Source organism: Nicotiana sylvestris, chromosome 3 (assembly GCF_000393655.2).
Source record: "Nicotiana sylvestris chromosome 3, ASM39365v2, whole genome shotgun sequence".
Taxonomy (NCBI): Eukaryota; Viridiplantae; Streptophyta; class Magnoliopsida; order Solanales; family Solanaceae; genus Nicotiana; species Nicotiana sylvestris.
The window spans coordinates 177,081,718-177,101,065 of record NC_091059.1 but is presented as its reverse complement, the minus strand read 5'-3'; the positions used below and the strand labels follow the sequence as shown (position 1 = coordinate 177,101,065).

At 37.6% G+C, this 19,348-nt stretch overlaps 1 protein-coding gene across 1 annotated transcript; it reads right to left on the bottom strand.

The window, feature by feature from the left end:
- Window positions 1–13,500: 13,500 nt before the first annotated feature.
- On the bottom strand, window positions 13,501–17,416 carry LOC104214062 (probable pectate lyase P59). The gene is made up of 4 exons (XM_009763667.2): window positions 17,164–17,416; window positions 14,594–15,245; window positions 14,242–14,484; window positions 13,501–14,046 (listed from the first exon to the last, which is right to left on the bottom strand). The coding sequence occupies exons 1-4, from the start codon at window positions 17,349–17,351 to the stop codon at window positions 13,825–13,827; spliced, it is 1,305 nt and encodes a 434-aa protein (XP_009761969.1). The 5' UTR covers window positions 17,352–17,416; the 3' UTR covers window positions 13,501–13,824.
- Between the last annotated feature and the right edge of the window lie 1,932 nt (window positions 17,417–19,348).

Sequence of the window (19,348 nt, the reverse complement as noted above, 5' to 3'; positions counted from 1 at the left end):
CCGCCAATATTATTGTGAGTTTATCAATATACTTGAAAAGTTTATATACTCAGCTTTATAATAATATTTTAAGAAGACTATGTTTCACAATATAAAAAGTCTTTATAAAGTGACCCAAAATTATTGATTTCATAAGGACCCAAAAAAATTATACTACGTACTTTTTTTTATAAACATATAAATTTGATTGAAGACTATCTGAATTTTGCCATTGTCTGCAAAGCATGGCGATGTATTGCTACCAAAGACAATTTTAACAGCGACCTGCCTAGAATTCCATGGCTGATGCTAGCAGAGGAAGAGGGTAACAAGGACAAAGGCAGTGACGACGACGATAGTTCATGTAGAAAGTTCTTCGGCCTCTACAATGGCATGATTCTGAAGAAGAGGATTCCGAAAGCTACTGGAAAACGATGTATGGAGTTTATGGGATGGTTTATCACAGTAGGAGAAGATGACGGTGAAGTCAGTCTGTTACATCCTTTCTCCGGTGTTCAAATCAAATTGCCGCATCAAAATACCACCGAAGATTATGAGGCCTACCAACTGGGCCATCCAATGACCTTTTTCCAGAAAGCGGTTATGTCAGCTAATCCTTCTCATACATCCGATTATGTTCTCATGGTCATCGAGGGAGCCATCAACTTCCTCAGTTTTTGGAGACCAGGAGATTTGAGATGGACCAGGATTACGTGGGAAGAAAACTCACTCTCCACTTGGTGATGTCGTATATTTTAATGGCCACTTTTATGCAGTCGATTTTCTGGGCCGCATCCTTTTTTGTGATGTTGCTGGCCCTGAACCCACTAAAAGTCATGTTGGACTTTAAGCCATTGGGCTTTAAAGTAGAAGTATGAATTGGAAATGGAGGGAAATAAAATGGAGGGAAAATAAAAAATTTGAAGAAGTGAACTTTTGTCTTGCACTTTGTCCCTCATTGGCGAGGGACAACCACATTTGTGTGCTTATATATAGAATCACTTCTTAAAGCTCTTAAAAGGAGTTGAAGAGAATGAACCCTCGCGTCGTCGTCGTCGCGCGGCTCGACTTGGCTCTCTGACCGTGATTCTGCCGCGGTCGCGGTGGAACCGCGGCAGGTTTATTCAGAGAGTCTCTCTGACCGCGGTTCTGCCGCGGTCGTGGTAGAACCGCGACAGGCAGTCACCTTTTCCAGACACCTCTTCTGATAATTGCCTATAAATTCTGAGGCAAGACTCCATTTTCTACACACGAAAAACACTCTAGAATTTCTTTCTTTCTGAATACACTGCATCCTAATTCGCAATCTCTCTCTCTCAAATTCGTAAGTGTGATTTTGCTCCATTCTTTGAGTTCGTTGGTATCCTGCAGTTTGTATTGTCACTGTTGCAGGAAGGTTTATTCCGTTTTATCCTGGGAGGATTTAATCCATTACCTTGGCAACTTGTGAGGGGTTAAAATTCCTTAAGGACGCACAAGAAAATTGTGGACTCGGAATATTTCTTATTCTTTATTGTTTTCTAGATTTCTTTATTCTTCTAACAGTTTTGTTTTCTGATTTTTGTTTTAACACAGTATCGCTCACAAGCTTAAGGAATTTTATTTACTAACGTTTCTGTGTTGATTATTAAACTGTTTCTATATACTTTGTTGGAGACTAAATCTTTGTTGCTTTCTACTCCTATAATTGTTTATGTCCGGTTTAAAGTACATAAAAACTTTGTCGGAATAATAAACGTACGGATTTGAAGTATATAAAAACTTCACCATTGTTACGTGTTGTATGTTTGGTTTGGTATTCAGTTTGAAGATATCAAAACTTCACTGATTTAACAAGTTCTGTATTGTTTTCAACTTTACAGAAATATGACGAATGAAAACCAAACTAATGGAAGTGTTGCGGGAACGGGTGCTACTGTTACGAGTGTTGCTGCCTCGTCAAGCCGTTCTACTCCTGCTCATGCTATGGCACCGGCAGAAAAACCCGGAAAGTTTTCCGGTATTGACTTCAAACGCTGGCAAATGAAGATGCTCTTCTATCTTACTACGTTGAGTTTGCAACGTTTCATCAAGGAAGATCCTCCGGTCATGGCTGAAAATACTCCGGATGATGAACGACTTGTTGTAACTGAAGCATGGAAACATTCTGACTTCTTGTGCAAAAACTACATATTGAGTTGTTTGGAAGATGGCTTGTACAATGTCTATAGTGTCATGGAAACTTCAAAAGCGTTATGGAATGCGCTTGAGAAGAAGTACAAGACTGAGGATGCCGGACTTAAGAAGTTTGTGGCTGCAAGGTTTTTGGATTTCAAGATGATTGACACTAGGTCCGTCATAACTCAAGTCCAAGAATTACAAGTCATTGTGCATGACCTCCTTGCTGAAGGTATGACCCGAATCAATAATTTTATTAATAAGATTTATCTTATTATTAATTATGAATTTGTTATTGAAGGTATGGTCATAAATGAGGCCTTTCAAGTCGCTGCTTTCATTGAGAAGTTACCTCCATTGCGGAAGGATTTTAAGAACTATCTTAAACACAAACGGAAGGAGATGACACTAGAAGACTTGATTGTTTGTTTGAGGATAGAAGAAGACAACAAAAATGCTGAAAAGAAGTCACGTGGAAACTCGACAATAATGGGGGCAAACAAAATAAGAAGAGGAAGAAGGCTTCTGGACCAAAGAATTACCCAAGCAAGAAAAAGTTCAAGGGTAATTGCCACAACTATGGAAAATCTGGGCATAAGGCCGTGGATTGTCGTGCGCCAAAGAATGATAAGAAGAAAAAGAATCAAGCTAACATGGTTGAAGATGAAATAGAGGACTTATGTGCCATGTTGTCTGAATGCAACTTGGTAGGAAATCCAAAAGAATGGTGGATAGATTCTGGAGCCACCCGCCATGTTTGTGCTAACAAGGAGTTATTTTCTTCTTATGCCCCCGTAGGACCCGACGAGACAATCTTCATGGGAAATTCATCTACGTCCAAAATTGAAGGAGTTGGCAAGATTGCGTTGAAGATGACGTCGGGAAAAATAGTGACTCTAAACCAAGTCCTCCATGTTCCAGAAATTCGCAAGAATCTTGTGTCTACCTCACTTCTTGTCAAGAATGGATTCAAATGTATTTTTGTTTCTAATAGTGTTGTACTAAGTAAGAACGATGTATATGTAGGAAAAGGTTACCTAAATGAGGGCCTTTTTAAGCTAAATGTAATAGCAGTTCCTATCAATAAAGTGAATGTTTCTTCTTACTTACTTGAGTCAAACACTTTATGGCATTCGCGTTTAGGTCACGTAAACTTCAAAACATTGCGGAAGATGATAAATCTAGAAGTATTGCCAAAATTTGATTGCATTAATTCCAAATGTCAAATATGTGTGGAATCAAAGTATGCTAAGCATCCTTATAAGTCTGTTGAAAGGAATTCAAGTCCTTTAGACTTAATTCACACAGATATTTGCGACATGAAGTCAACACCATCTCGCGGTGGGAAAAAGTATTTTATTACTTTTATTGACGATAGCACGAGATACTGCTATGTTTATTTACTTAATAGTAAAGATGAGGCAATTAATGCTTTCAAGCAATACAAGAGTGAAGTTGAAACGCAACTAAACAAAAAGATCAAAATGATAAGAAGTGATAGGGGTGGCGAATATGAATCTCCTTTTGAAGAAATTTGTTTGGAAAATGGCATTATTCACCAAACAACTGCCCCTTACTCTCCACAATCTAATGGAATTGCGGAGAGGAAGAATCGAACGTTGAAGGAGATGATGAATGCATTGCTAATAAGTTCTGGCTTACCACAGAACTTGTGGGGGGAAGCTATACTTACAGCTAACCGGATAATCAACCGTGTACCTCATAGTAAAACACAGTCCATTCCTTATGAAAAGTGGAAAGGAAGGAAGCCTAGCTTGAAATACTTCAAAGTGTGGGGGTGTTTAGCTAAGGTACAAGTTCCTAAACCTAAAAGGGTTAAGATAGGTCCAAAAACGGTTGATTGTGTGTTTATTGGATATGTAACCAATAGCAAGGCATATCGTTTTCTGGTTCATAAATCAGAAAATCCTGAGATTCACATTAATACGATAATAGAATCAGATAATGCTGAATTCTTTGAAACTATTTATCCGTATAAAAAGGAAAGTGAAGTGACCTGCCAAAAGTCAAAACGACCTCGGGAGGAAATAACAGATGGTATGCCTAATGAAGAAAATCCAAGAAGAAGTAAACGTCAAAGGATATCTACTTCATTCGGTCCAGATTTTCTGACTTTTCTGTTAGAAAATGAGCCTCGTACCTTCAAGGAAGCAATGTCTTCCTCAGAAGCACAATATTGGAAGGAAGCTGTCAATAGTGAAATAAAATCCATATTGAGCAACCATACTTGGGAATTGGTTGATATTCCTCCAGGTAACAAAACGTTGGGTTCTAAATAGATTTTCAAGAAGAAAATGAAGGACGATGGTACTATTGACAAATACAAGGCAAGACTTGTTGTCAAAGGATTTAGACAACGAAAAGGTCTTGACTATTTTGACACATACTCGCCAGTAACAAGAATTACATCCATTCGGATGCTAATAGCGTTAGTCGCCTTGTATGGTCTTCAAATCCATCAAATAGATGTAAAACAGCATTCTTAAATGGTGATCTTGAGGAAGAAATTTACATGAACCAACCTGAAGGATTTGTGGTTCCGGAAAAATAAAAGAAGGTGTGTAGACTTGTCAAGTCCCTTTATGGACTAAAACAAGCACCCAAGCAATGACATGCGAAATTTGACCAAAAAATGTTGTCAAATGGTTTTAAGATTAATGAATATGATAAATGTGTTTACATTAAGAATGTTCCAAATCATATAGTCATTGTTTGCTTATATGTTGATGATATGTTAATAATGAGCAAAGACATTGCCGACATTCAAGCTACTAAACGTATGCTCGCTAGTAAGTTTGATATGAAAGACTTAGGAGTTGCCGATGTAATTCTAGGAATTAAAATCCAGAGGACTCCTCAAGGTCTAGCTTTGTCTCAGTCACATTACGTGAAAATGGTACTGGAAAAATTCAAACACTTGGAATTTAGAAGTGCAAGAACTCCAATTGACTTAAACCATCATCTTATAAAGAATAAAGGTGAAAGTACGTCTCAATTGGAGTATGCTCGTGTGTTGGGAAGCTTAATGTACATCATGAACTGTACACGACCTGAGATAGCTTGTGCAATAAGTAAACTTAGTCGATTCACAAGTAATCCCAACAAACATCACTGGGTGGCAATGAAACGAGCTCTGGGATACTTGGAGTATACCCAAGACTACGCCTTGCACTACAATAAATATCCTGCGGTTATCGAAGGATATAGTGATGCAAATTGGATAACCGGCTCAACAGAAACAAAGTCCACAAGTGGATATGTTTTTACTGTTGGTGGAGGAGCAGTATCTTGGAAATCTTCCAAACAGACGTGTAACGCTCGTTCTACAATGGAATCAGAGTTTATAGCTTTGGATAAAGCCGGTGAAGAAGCTGAGTGACTTCGAAATTTCTTAGAAGACATTCCGTTCTGGCCAAAGCCTTTGGCTCCTATTTGCATACATTGTGATAGTAAGGCTGCCATAGGACGAGCAGAGAGCATTATGTACAACGGAAAGTCTCGTCATATACGACGAAGACATAACATCGTTAGACAACTACTTTCTAGTGGAATTATCACTATTGATTATGTAAAATCAAAGGATAATGTGGCAGATCCGCTTACAAAAGGCTTAACTAGAGAGGGAGTTGAGAAATCATCTAAAGGAATGGGACTATGGCCGAGGACAAGTCAACATGGCGGTAACTCTACCTAGAATCTTGGATGTTCCGAGATCTAGGTTCAAGGAGCTCAAACAAAGTTGTGATTGACCGGTTCAACATTGTCAAAATAAAATCTTTGGTCCATTCTCGTGATGAAGACAATGTTCAGTAACAAGGATAGAACTTTACACGTTCTTTAATGATTACCAAAGTTTGATGAGGTATCTATCAAATAGTATCAATCTAAAGGATTACACGTTTAGGAATCACCTACGTAAGTGTGAAGTGTAACCGCTTCAAGGAGAATTATGTAAGGCCAATTCTCTACGCACTTATGAGACCAGGCGGTGTTCATGGCTAAAACGAACACAACAATGAGAACCAAAAGACGGTTAAGGGTTGGTTGTGTGACATATGGTTGTCTAGGTATACACTAAAGTTCGACGGTTCAAAGATATCAAATCTACCGATTGACCGAGTATATCCGACATATGTTCACTACGGAAAGTTCAAAGGGAAACCTACTTATCCAGATGCAATTAATCCTTACTTGCAAAATCACATAGCTTTCATCTATGATCTTTCTTGATACAGACATTCCCATTCATGTGGGGGATTGTTGGACTTTAAGCCATTGGGCTTTAAAGTAGAAGAAGTGTGAATTGGAAATGGAGGGAAATAAAATGGAGGGAAAATAAAAAATTTGAAGAAGTGAACTTTTGTCTTGCACTTTGTCCCTCATTGGCGAGGGACAACCACATTTATGTGCTTATATATAGAATCACTTCTTAAAGCTCTTAAAAGGAGTTTAAGAGAATGAACCCTCGCGCCGTCGCCGTCGTCGCTCGCTCGGCTCGGCTCGACTCGGATCGGATTTGGATTTGGAAAATGATCGATCGATGAGATTATTTTTTGGACAAAATTTATTTAATTATTTAATAATTAATTAAATGCCAAGTCACTGCTGAAAATACGCCAGAATCTTGCTGAAGATTCAGAGAGCCTATCTGACCGCGATTCTGCCGCGGTCGCGGTGACAAGCTGCGTATTCTTCTGAAAAGTCACCTTTTCCAGATGCCTCTTCTGATAATTGCCTATAAATTCTGAGTCAAGGCTCCATTTTCTACTCACGAAAAACACTCCAGAACTTCTTTCTTTCTGAATACACTGCATCCTAATTCGCAGTCTCTCTCTCTCAAATTCGTAAGTGTGATTTTGCTCCGTTCTTTGAGTTCGTTGGTATCCTGCAGTTTGTATTGCCACTGTTGCAGGAAGGTTTATTCCGTTTTATCCTGGGAGGATTTAATCCATTACCTTGGAAACTTGTGAGGGGGTTAAAATTCCTTAAGGACGCACAAGAAAATTGTGGACTCGGAATATTTCTGATTCTTTATTGTTTTCTAGATTTCTTTATTCTTCTACATGGCTATTACAGATGCTGTGAAAGAGGCAATTTGGCTTCAAGGATTGCTAAAGGAGCTTGGTGTTGAACAAAAAGGTATCACAATTTTTTGTGATAGTCAAAGTGCTATTCAATTAGCGAAGAACCAAGTTTATCATGCAAGGACGAAGCACATTGATGTTCGGTATCATTTCGTACGAGAAATCATAGAAGAAGGTGGAGTCACGGTGAAGAAAATTCATACTACAGAGAATCCTGCTGATATGCTGACAAAGGTGGTGACTGCGGTCAAGTTTCAACATTGTTTGGATTTGATCAACATTGTTGAACACTGAAGATTGAAGATGAAGACACAACCAAAATTTGTTATTGAGAGAGAATTGAAAATGTGGAATTTTGCCAAGGTGGAGATTTGTTGAAGTTTGGCAAAATGCCAAAGTCCCACATTGGTTGGGAGTTAAGTTTGGGGGGGATTTTTCCCCTATAAAAGAAGGCCTAATGTTTAGGATTGAAACACACCTCTCATTTGCCTTCTCATCTGTTTAAGGCATTTGTATCTTCTCTCTTTAGTATTATTTCACTTGTATTTTTGGAGTGAAATAAAATATTGGTTGTGTCCGAGGAGTAGGCAAAATTAGCCGAACCTCGTAAATTCTGGTGTTCCCTTTATTGTTGTTTTATTGTCTTATTTATTATTTGGTGGCTGTCATAATTTTTGGTATAGTAGTTGTGACTTATTCACACTATATACATTTGGCTTCCGCAACAATTGGTATCAGAGCCAAGGTACTGTCTAAGTATGCTCTGTGGTTGCAGCATAGTCTGATCTTCCACATCAGAAAAGATTTATCTTGGTAACTGAGTCAAGGTTCTGTCTGAGTATGCTCTGTAGTTGCAGCTTAGTCTGATCTTCTACATCAGAAAGGAAATAATCTTGATTTGTGTCGTCAGCTATTAAATAATATTTGTGTCAAATATGGGGGACAATAAACAAGAAGAATCTACATCAAGTGTCAACAATACGTCATCATTGGCATCTTCGCTTATGACAAGAATTGTGTCAAATGCGAAATTTGCGGTAGAAATTTTTGACGGGTCCGGACATTTTGGGATGTGGCAAGGCGAGGTTCTAGATGTCCTTTTTCAACAAGGGCTAGATCTGGCCATTGAAGAAAAGAAACCAGATGTTATTGGAGAAGAAGATTGGAGAATTATCAACCGTGTTGCTTGCGGTACCATTCGATCCTACCTTGCTAGAGAGCAGAAATATCCATACACAAAGGAAACTTCTGCAAGTAAATTATGGAAAGCACTGGAGGATAAATTTTTGAAGAAAAACAGTCAAAATAAATTGTACATGAAGAAGAGACTGTTTCACTTCACCTATGTTCCTGGTACCACGATGAATGAACATATCACCAGTTTCAATAAGTTGGTCACAGATTTGCAAAATATGGATACAACTTATGATGATGGTGACTTGGCCTTAATGTTGTTGGCGTCACTTCCTGATGAGTACGAGCACCTTGAAACTACTCTACTCCATGGAAATGACGAAATTTCTCTCAGAGAAGTTTGTTCAGCTTTGTACAGCTATGAACAAAGAAAGCGAGAAAAACAGAAGGGCGGAGAAGGAGAAGCACTGTTTGTGAGGGGTCGTCCTCAAAATCAAACGAGGACAAAGAAGGGAAGATCCAAGTCAAGATCCAGACCCAGCAAAGATGAATGTGCCTTTTGTCGAGAAAAAGGGCACTGGAAGAAAGACTGTCCGAAGTTGAAGAATAAGGCCAAACATAACAATGGAAAGGCTATTATGGATTCAAATGTAGCTGATTGTGATGATTCAGACTTCTCATTAGTTACAACAGAGTCATCAACATCATCAGACATATGGTTGATGGACTCGGCTTGTAGCTATCATATGTGTCCCAACAGGGACTGGTTCGTGGAATTTCAAGAAGGAGAATATGGAGTCATCCACACAGCGGATAACAGCCCTCTTACCTCATATGGCATTGGTTCAATACGATTAAGGAACCATGATGGAATGATCAGAACATTGATAGATGTTCGATATGTACCGGATTTGAAGAAGAATCTCATCTCTGTGGGAGCCCTAGAATCAAAAGGGTTCAAAATCATTGCAGAAAATGGAGTGATGAGAGTATGCTCCGGTGCACTAGTGGTAATGAAGGCTAATCGGAAGAATAATAATATGTACCGCTATCGTGGCAGTACAATTATTGGGACAGCGACAGTAACATCCAGTGACGACAAAGAGGCAGAAGCAACCAAGCTATGGCACATGCGCTTGGGACATGCTGGAGGAAAATCCTTGAAAACTCTATCAGATCAAGGATTGTTAAAAGGAGTAAAGGCTTGCAACTTGGAGTTTTGTGAGCATTGTGTTAAAGGGAAACAGACAAGGGTTAAATTTGGTACAGCGATCCATAATACTAAAGGCATTTTGGATTATGTACACTCTGATGTTTGGGGTCCTTCCAAAACACCTTCATTGGGTGGGAAGCACTATTTTGTAACCTTTGTTGATGATTTTTCCCGAAGAGTATGGGTGTATACAATGAAGAGCAAAGATGAAGTGTTGGGAATTTTTCTCAAATGGAAGACGATGGTGGAGAATCAGACAGGCAGGAGAATCAAGTGTATTCGCACAGACAATGGAGGTGAATACAAAAATGATCATTTCAATAAGGTCTGTGAAAATGATGGCATCGTCCGACACTTCACTGTTAGACATACACCACAACAGAATGGAGTGGCAGAACGTATGAACCGGACCTTGCTGGAGAAGGTACGATGTATGTTGTCCAATGCTGGCTTGGGCAAAGAATTTTGGGCTGAGGCAATTACATATGCATGCCACCTCATTAATCGTCTACCATCTGCTGCTATTGATGGCAAAACACCATTTGAAAAATGGTACGGAAAACCTGCTGTAGATTATAACTCTTTGCACGTGTTTGGCTCAACTGCATATTATCATGTGACGGAGTCAAAATTGGATCCAAGGGCAAAGAAGGCTATTTTTATGGGAATTACTTCTGGAGTCAAAGGATATCGCTTATGGTGTCCTATGACAAAGAAAGTAATATTCAGCAGAGATGTTACCTTTGATGAATTTGCTATGGTAAATAAGGTAACAGAAGATACCAAACAAAATGAAGGTGCTTCTAAGCAGGTGGAGTTTGAGGGAAAATTTATTTTTCCTACACAAGAAGCAGAGGAGGAAACAAATGAAGATTACCCTCTGGAAGGAGAGCCAGTAGAGGAGATTCCAACTCAGGAATCTCAACAACAACTTGAATCAATAGCAACCAGCAGGCCAAAAAGAACAATAACGAAACCTGTTCGTCTCATAGAGACGGTTGCTTGTGCAACCTCAATTGTAGCTGATGATGTTCCTACTACTTATAAAGACGCTGTCCAAAGTTCAGAAGAAGATAAGTGGAGGATTGCCATGAATGATGAAATACAGTCCCTTCATCAGAATCATACATGGAGATTGGCCAATCTCCCGAAGGGAAAGAAAGCAATTGGGTGCAAATGGGTATTTGCAAAGAAAGAAGGATTTCCTAACCAATTAGATGTTCGCTACAAAGCAAGATTGGTGGCCAAAGGATATGCTCAAAAAGAGGGAATTGATTACAATGAAGTGTTTTCTCCAGTTGTAAAACATTCCTCCATTAGAATTATGTTGGCTTTGGTAGCACAATTGGATTTGGAACTAGTTCAGATGGATGTAAAAACTGCGTTTTTACATGGAAACTTGGAGGAGGAAATCTACATGACTCAGCCAGAAGGATTCAAAGTTGCTGGAAAAGAAAATATGGTGTGCAAACTTGAAAAATCGTTGTACGGATTGAAACAATCTTCTAGACAATGGTACAAGCGATTTGACGAGTTTATGTTGCGGCAAGGGTACAAGAGAAGCAAATACGATCATTGTGTGTATTTGCACAAGCTTAAAGATGGTTCCTTTGTATATCTTCTCCTATATGTTGATGATATGTTGATAGCTTCCAAGAATTTGGAAGAAATTGATAAGTTGAAGATTCAACTGAAGAAGGAGTTCGAGATGAAGGATTTGGGTGAGGCAAAGAAAATTCTTGGCATGGAGATAATTAGAGATAGACGTTCAAAGAAACTCTGTTTATCTCAAAAGGAATATTTGAAGAGAGTACTTCAACGTTTTGGCATAGATGACAAGACTAAGCCAGTTAGTACTCCACTTGCTTCCCATTTTAAGCTAAGTACTACTATGTCGCCAATGGATGAAGCTGAACGAGAGTATATGTCAAAGGTACCATACGCAAATGTTGTTGGTAGCTTGATGTATGCAATGGTTTGCACAAGGCCTGACATTTCACAAGCTGTTGGAGTTATTAGCAGATATATGCACAATCCAGGGAAGGAGCATTGGCAAGCTGTGAAGTGGATTCTACGGTATATTCATAATACTGTAGATGTCGGGTTAGTTTTTGAGCAGGAAGACAATCAGTCTGTAGTTGGATATTGTGACTCAGATTTTGCGGGTGATATGGACAAACGAAGATCAACTACTGGTTATGTGTTTACTTTTGCAAAGGCACCAGTTAGTTGGAAGTCTACTTTGCAGTCAACAGTTGCTTTGTCTACAACAGAGGCAGAGTACATGGCTATTACAGATGCTGTGAAAGAGGCAATTTGGCTTCAAGGATTGCTAAAGGAGCTTGGTGTTGAACAAAAAGGTATCACAATTTTTTGTGATAGTCAAAGTGCTATTCAATTAGCGAAGAACCAAGTTTATCATGCAAGGACGAAGCACATTGATGTTCGGTATCATTTCGTACGAGAAATCATAGAAGAAGGTGGAGTCACGGTGAAGAAAATTCATACTACAGAGAATCCTGCTGATATGCTGACAAAGGTGGTGACTGCGGTCAAGTTTCAACATTGTTTGGATTTGATCAACATTGTTGAACACTGAAGATTGAAGATGAAGACACAACCAAAATTTGTTATTGAGAGAGAATTGAAAATGTGGAATTTTGCCAAGGTGGAGATTTGTTGAAGTTTGGCAAAATGCCAAAGTCCCACATTGGTTGGGAGTTAAGTTTGGGGGGATTTTTCCCCTATAAAAGAAGGCCTAATGTTTAGGATTGAAACACACCTCTCATTTGCCTTCTCATCTGTTTAAGGCATTTGTATCTTCTCTCTTTAGTATTATTTCACTTGTATTTTTGGAGTGAAATAAAATATTGGTTGTGTCCGAGGAGTAGGCAAAATTAGCCGAACCTCGTAAATTCTGGTGTTCCCTTTATTATTGTTTTATTGTCTTATTTATTATTTGGTGGCTGTCATAATTTTTGGTATAGTAGTTGTGACTTATTCACACTATATACATTTGGCTTCCGCAACATGGACATGGGGGTGTTCAACTTAGCAGATGGAAGCATCCAGCCGCATTACAACGGTGTTTCCCTCAGTCGTTCTGGTCCTCCAACTTGGGTCACACCAACTCTGTATTGAGTCAGACTATCCTTTTTTATTCTACTTGTTAAGCTAATGTTCTTGAATTACCATAAAAGTTACTGTTCTTTTTATAAAATAATTATAGCCTGTCATTTACATTCAGAAGATTGATGTATCTTTCTTGCTGGCTTCATATAACTGGACAAAAGATACTCCCATTAGTTGTTGTACTTTGTTTCTTTCAAGTATGCATGTTGTGTTGGGATGCGATCAGTATTGGCCTTATTCTCAAAACTCCTGCTGGAAACTGTTCAAGATCTAATAATATTGAGGTGCAGTCACCTCTGCCACTGATATACTAACTGAAAAACAGAAATAAGCGACGTTACCATCTTCTAGTTGTCTGTAGTAACGAAAGAGTTCAAGGCGCTTCTATTACTCTGCTTCAATACATGAGTCAATGCCTGACTGTACATATATTACTTAATGTTGGTTCCCCTCCTGAGTTTAGTATTGCTTCCATGACATTTAACTTCTGGCACAGTCTTCGGATGATTTTGACGGAAAGGTAAGTCTCTTCACTTATTAATCAACGTGAGGTGCTTCAGAGCAAATTTTGCATCGCTTTATTTTCGTGATTCAGTGAGTTGTAGAGAACTTTCTGCAGTGAAACATCCACTGAAGCACATAGATATCGCAGTGTGCAGGTTCTCTCTTCATCGTCAATTGTTTCTCTGGTGAGGTTTTTGCAATAAGGAGTTTGCTCATGCACATTTATAGTTGTAGAACACTAACAAAGGAAGCAACCTCTAACTTTTTACCCATCAATGAACAAGAAAAGCTGAGTCTTTGCTTGGAACAGTTACATTTTGAATGTTCATAGTCATGGAAAATAATACTCCCATGATTAATAGTAAAAACGTTTTTATTTAATAATTCACTACTACATTAATACATGGAAAAAAACAAAATAATCTGAAAAACTTTCAGAAACCTGTGTACAATTCCAGAACATGAAAACTTTCCCAAATTTACTCACACTCATTCTCCTCCGTCCATTACCAGCTTGGTAAATAAGAGGAGAAAGGGAGCAGATCTACTACACTTTTCAGCTACTGTTTTTTTGAGCTTATTTATTGAGGTTGAATTGCTCTAACAAGGCTTCCCCTCAATGCAGTTCAGAGAGCCTGAAAATCGTGTCAGGCTGCTCACAAATGATCCTGGCTTGGAGCTGATCATATCAGGACTCCTCAAGAATGCATGATTTGGATTTCCAGATTCTACAAAGAACGCCCCGTTCATCATAAGATCTCCCTGTGATTTCCATACCCAATTCTTCCACACGCTCTCAGGTGCATAATCCCTTTTTGTCACCTACACATAAAAGGAAAAAAGTTTGAGCGTCAGTTCTATTAGACCTGTTCCAAATCTGCTAGTCTCTTGATCCATTTTATTTTATATGACAAATTTAAGGAAGATAACAAAGACTTTTGGAAAGTACCAAAAGAAAGGCTGTTATACAAAATGGAACAAAGTGGATTTTCCGAAAATCAATAGTTTTGCATTTACCTCTTTGGCGTTTGGATTAGGGGGAGCGATGAAACGATTTCCCTGGCTAAGTATGGTAGGATGCATGCTTCCTCCAATAGCATACATTAGCCAATGTGTGTAATCATTGTTGACAGCATGAACAAATCCCCATCTCACTCTTGGCATCCTCTGCATCAACCCTTGTCCAAAGTGATTGAAAGCAAGTGTTATTTGCATAATAGAGTCCCTTGAGGAGCTATCACTGGCTCCAAACAACATGACCTACAAAAATTTAAGCAAATAAATCAAATGTTTGTCTTCTGTATTCTCATTAATTAGAAAGCAAAATCAGGTATGGAGAAAACTTGGAATAATTAAGCTAAATATTTACTTCATTATGTTTAGTGAAATGGCTGTTGGAAATAGTAATGGCAGTGGAAGCCTCAACAGCATCAATGAGACCATCCTGACAATTGGACATTGAGACGTGATCAATCCAAACATTTGTGGATCCAAAGATTGAAATACCATCGCCATCACTTTTCGTTCGATAACCGTAATGGTCGACGGAGTCTCTAATTAGGCCACCATTACCAGCCTTAGTATCATGAATGCGAAGGTTACTAATTATAACATTGTGTATGAACTGTAACATAAGGCCACCACCATGAGCAATGTGCACTTGCTTTCCTCGGGCGTCAATTGTCTTGTTGCTGGTCATAATAAGCTCCTCGTTTAGCCTAATTACCATGTTCTTGGCAAATATAATCCAAAGTGGCTGCGGCTGTATCACGGCGTGGCGTAAAGTTCCAGGCTTGGGATTAACTAAATCGCTGTCGGAATTGTCAGTTACTACGTAGATTTTTCCACCTTTGCCTCCGGTTGTCTTGCGGCCAAAGCCAAGGACGCAATCTGCTAGTTTCATGCGGTTTCGAGCCCAGTTTGGATCGCACCGCCAGCACTGGTCAATTGGGTTCGTCGCCTTGCATTGACCATTGTACCTGTGCAGGTCCCTTCTTCTGCTATTGCTGCCCCGTACGGCCCTGGAGATACATAGGCAAATTCAAAATTTGGAGTCGGTGGATTCAGAATGTATGTATAATTTATCATATGTAATACTTTTAAGGCGGAGTACATCTAGAGACACTTAAAGTTGACATCATTTTTCATTTAGACATCTAAATTGAAGGTTGTTCCTGTTGAGCACTTATATTATACTAAATTTGTTCCAATTAGGCTCTTTTTTGACAATTAGTCAAACTTACAAAGTGTGTGCAATGCACTCGCGGCTGACAAATAAAAAAAAGGATATATATCATTTTGAGTTAAAAAGAAAAAAGAAAAAACTATTTTAAAATCTATTAAGCAAACAAAATAAAATAACATTCTCAAAAAGAAAAAAAAAACTTAATTTACACCCAATCAGAAAATGCCACATTATTAACAAAAGAAAAGACAAAAAAAAGGACACATTGGTGTTCTTGAAATCATTGTTCTTGATGTTCTTCACTATCTTCATGTCTATTCTTGTTCCAACCACGATTTTAATCCAAAATTTCAAGAGAAACTCTTCCAAATTGTTATAACTTCAACTAAAAATTTCCTACCAAGACTCGAAGACAACCCAATATTAATTTCTCAATTTTTCATCAAATCAAGTAACCCATTTTAAACCTTTAAGCTTTATAAAGACATAATTAATGATGTTCCGATTTGAAATGAAGAATTCGAACTCATTTTAGTTTTAATCAATTGGGGGGGGGGGGGAGGAGCTGCTCCTGGAGAAGAGTGACAGTTGAAGATAAGTGGGGTGAAGAAGAAGGGTTCGGCGATGGGGGTTAGAGAGGAGGGTGGCGGAGGATTTGGTGGCGACGGGGGGGAGCTTGGCGGCGGCTCGTTGTTTGGAGTAGGGGCTGGCAGCTGCTTTTTTGGGATTTCATTTCTTACTTTATCAATAGGGACGGTCATGGCTCAAACTTTCGAGCTAAATCAATGGTGGAGGCACAACAATGGTGAAAGTGGAGGAGGCAATGTTGGAAATGGTGGTGGACATAAAGAAGAAGAAGAAGAACAAGAAGGAGGAGGAGGAGGAAATAAAAAAGACAAAACAAAACTATTTTTGGGCTCTTCACGCGCCTATATTGGGTGAAACTCACTCTATGTGTCAACTCAGCAAGAAGTGTCTAATTGGAATAAAGTTCATAATGTATGTGCTCATTAGGAACACCCCTAAGTTCAGGTGTCTAAATGAAAAGTCGTGTCAATTTTAAGTGTCTCCATTCAGCCTACTTTTAAATTATTTTTGCATATGTATGCAGAATTCAATCGTAAATTCAGTTGACAACACATATTATGATGTGGACTTCTATTCGAATTAATAAGATTTAGGGGTGTCAAATGGGTGGGTTGGGTTAATTTTAGACGGGTTAAAATGGGTTGAGTCAATAAATGGGCAGGTCAATAACTCATCCAAAAATAATTTAGGTCAAGATGAGCTAAGTCAATAAATGAGTAGGTCAATGACCCACCAAAAATTAACTTGGCCCGAGATAGTTGGGTCAAGTTGGGCTAAAATTTGAATCATGACCCAACCAGCCCAATTCTTACCAAGCTTTAATTAATGTCTATTATTTTCTTATGAATTATTTAATTATCAAATAAGACTTTTTTTCTTTTGTTATGGTCATATATAACACAAACAAAAAAAAACTTATTTGTAAGATATTTTAGCAAAATTACTCATGAATTAATTTGGGTTAAAATTAGTACAACTTTAGATGAACTGAAATAGGTTGGATCAAAATGAGATGAGTTCAATAAATTGGCAAGTCAATGACTAGCTCAACCTTGAACGAATTGGCCGGTCAAATAGGTTTGGGCTCAAATTGCCACCTATGAGTCTGGATTAAAAAGTTGAGTTCACCAACTAAAAAGTGAAGGAAGAAATGAGAGGGAACTTACTTGTCAACTTGGTTGTTAAGATGATCGGCTACAATCTTAGGATTAGGATGATAGGCATGGCGAGCGGCCTTCTTTGCTTTCTCGGCTCGCTTCCGCCACACCTCATCAAACTCCCCAATGTGTGCCTCTATGCTAAGAACTAGAACAACCATAACAAACAAAAACAAATTATTCTTTGTGAATTCCATGTTTGATAATTATATCGTACAAATTATCTCTCCTGTAAATTTCTCTCTCTGTGATTTTCTTGTTTTCGCATCCTTTAAAGGGATGATTTGCAATAGAAATGGATAGAATATCCTCCACAGTTTCAAGGCGATTAGAGCAGAGGAAGAAATTAAGAAGTTAAGAGGGAAAAGTGGAGAACCACTTTCACGCTTAACGGTCAACAGTTGCTCTAGTTCTAATTCTTTTGACATAATATTATAACCCCCTCTAAATTTGTGATCTTTTTTCATCCCATTCACGAACTAAGAGCGCACAAGCGGTTATAAAAATTCCATTTCTGAATATTGCTGTCTGTAATTCCTTGCTATGTTTACATAAACATATATAGACCTATGAACAGACTTTTCATTTTATTTTTAAAATTAACTTATATAGTATAGTTAATATGAAAAGGAACTAGAGTACTCCAAAATCAAAAAAAGAAAAACAATGGCAGAGGGAAACTAATTAGGACGAAACCTCTACCAAATAATTGGAGAGGAAAGAAATTAAAGGGCCTAATATAAGCTAAAAAGTAAATCAAACTCGGGACTCAACCCCTAAAAATAAGAAAGGGAACTGCAGATGTATGTTTACCTAAAAATTTCAGTTGATAAACATAGAAATCGATGTTAATAAAGAGCTTATTGATATTACTTATAAGTTGGTCACTTTTCTGTTGTATATTGAATTTTTCTACTAATATTTAATTGATAATTCCACGATCTCTAAGTCTAATATTTTACCTACAACTGTGGTTTAAAAGTTATTTTGATAGTCAAGATTTCTAATAATACTTCAATAAAACATGTGAAATGTAATAATGTATAGTTGTATACCTAAAGATATACAACAATATGAATTGTAATATCTTTTAAAATGGATATTTTCCGATAATTATTTTTGGTTGCATTAATTTTCCTTAATTATATATCGTTGTAATTATTAAATCTGTAAAAGAACAATTACAGAAAATAAAAGAACCTAACAAATTAAAAAATAGATAATTAAAATCAAAATTGGAGAAGATATTAAAAAATATAGTAAAATTAATGAGAGTGTTATAAATAGAGTTTTATTTAAGGTGAATGTCTATATTTTAGAGAGATGGTAGGGATTTTACTTGGTGGTTAAGTCGCTATTTCCCTATAAATAGAGGGTCATATTCCATTGTAATTCGTCCCAAATCAATAATAATTCTCTCTCCCTACTTTTCTCTGCAATACTCTTCTTTTCTTTTATTGTTTCATAACACATTAGCATGATACTCTGACCAATTGAGTAGAAGCTTTGAGATTGAGCAAAATAATTGTCAATTGTTCCATGAACTTCCTTCATGGTTAAATTCTGGATTTAAGGTAAGTGTTTTACTTTATTTTTCTCTTTTAAATTCTTGACATTCTAGAATTTGATTATAAATACAAGCAAAGACGATAAATTTTGATTGTAACTCTAATGAAGTTTGAAAAATATTATAACCATCCAAAGTGGTAAAATTTTTATGCCTTGCCATGATCAAATTCATATATGATTGTAGGCAAAGAATTGAAAACCCGTCTCATTGAACTTGCTTCATTCTCATTCCCTTAAGAGAATGTGATAGTAGTATATGATAAGTCTGAAAGAAGACAAAATTATTACCGTGAAGGTATCAATGAATGTGGACGTGGCAATAGACGAAATTATAATCGTCATCATTGTGGTAATAAGAACAATAAGAGTTCTCAAAATAATCCTTCATTCTGTGAAAGTAATATTTGTCATCGATTTGACATGAATTTTTGCAAAGCACATACAAATGATTATGGTCCATTCATGATGTGAATATGATAACATGTGATTTATAAATATATATTCATTCTCGGAAGGATATAAACGTGCTAGTGGTAGTGAATATGCCACATTCACATCTAGAAATATGGTTGAGATGAAATAAGAAAATAATTTCATTATTAAGGCATGAATGGTCTTTGATCAT

What these genes read in the sequence shown, in the direction of transcription:
- LOC104214062 (XM_009763667.2), bottom strand. Translation starts at nt 17,351, where the DNA reads ATGGAATTCACAAAGAATAATTTGTTTTTGTTTGTTATGGTTGTTCTA. An exon ending in CTTAACAACCAAGTTGACAA is followed by an intron (nt 15,246 to 17,163) that starts GTAAGTTCCCTC and finishes ATGTATCTCCAG; the next exon opens with GGCCGTACGGGGCAGCAATA. An exon ending in ATTTCACTAAACATAATGAA is followed by an intron (nt 14,485 to 14,593) that starts GTAAATATTTAG and finishes AAATTTTTGTAG; the next exon opens with GTCATGTTGTTTGGAGCCAG.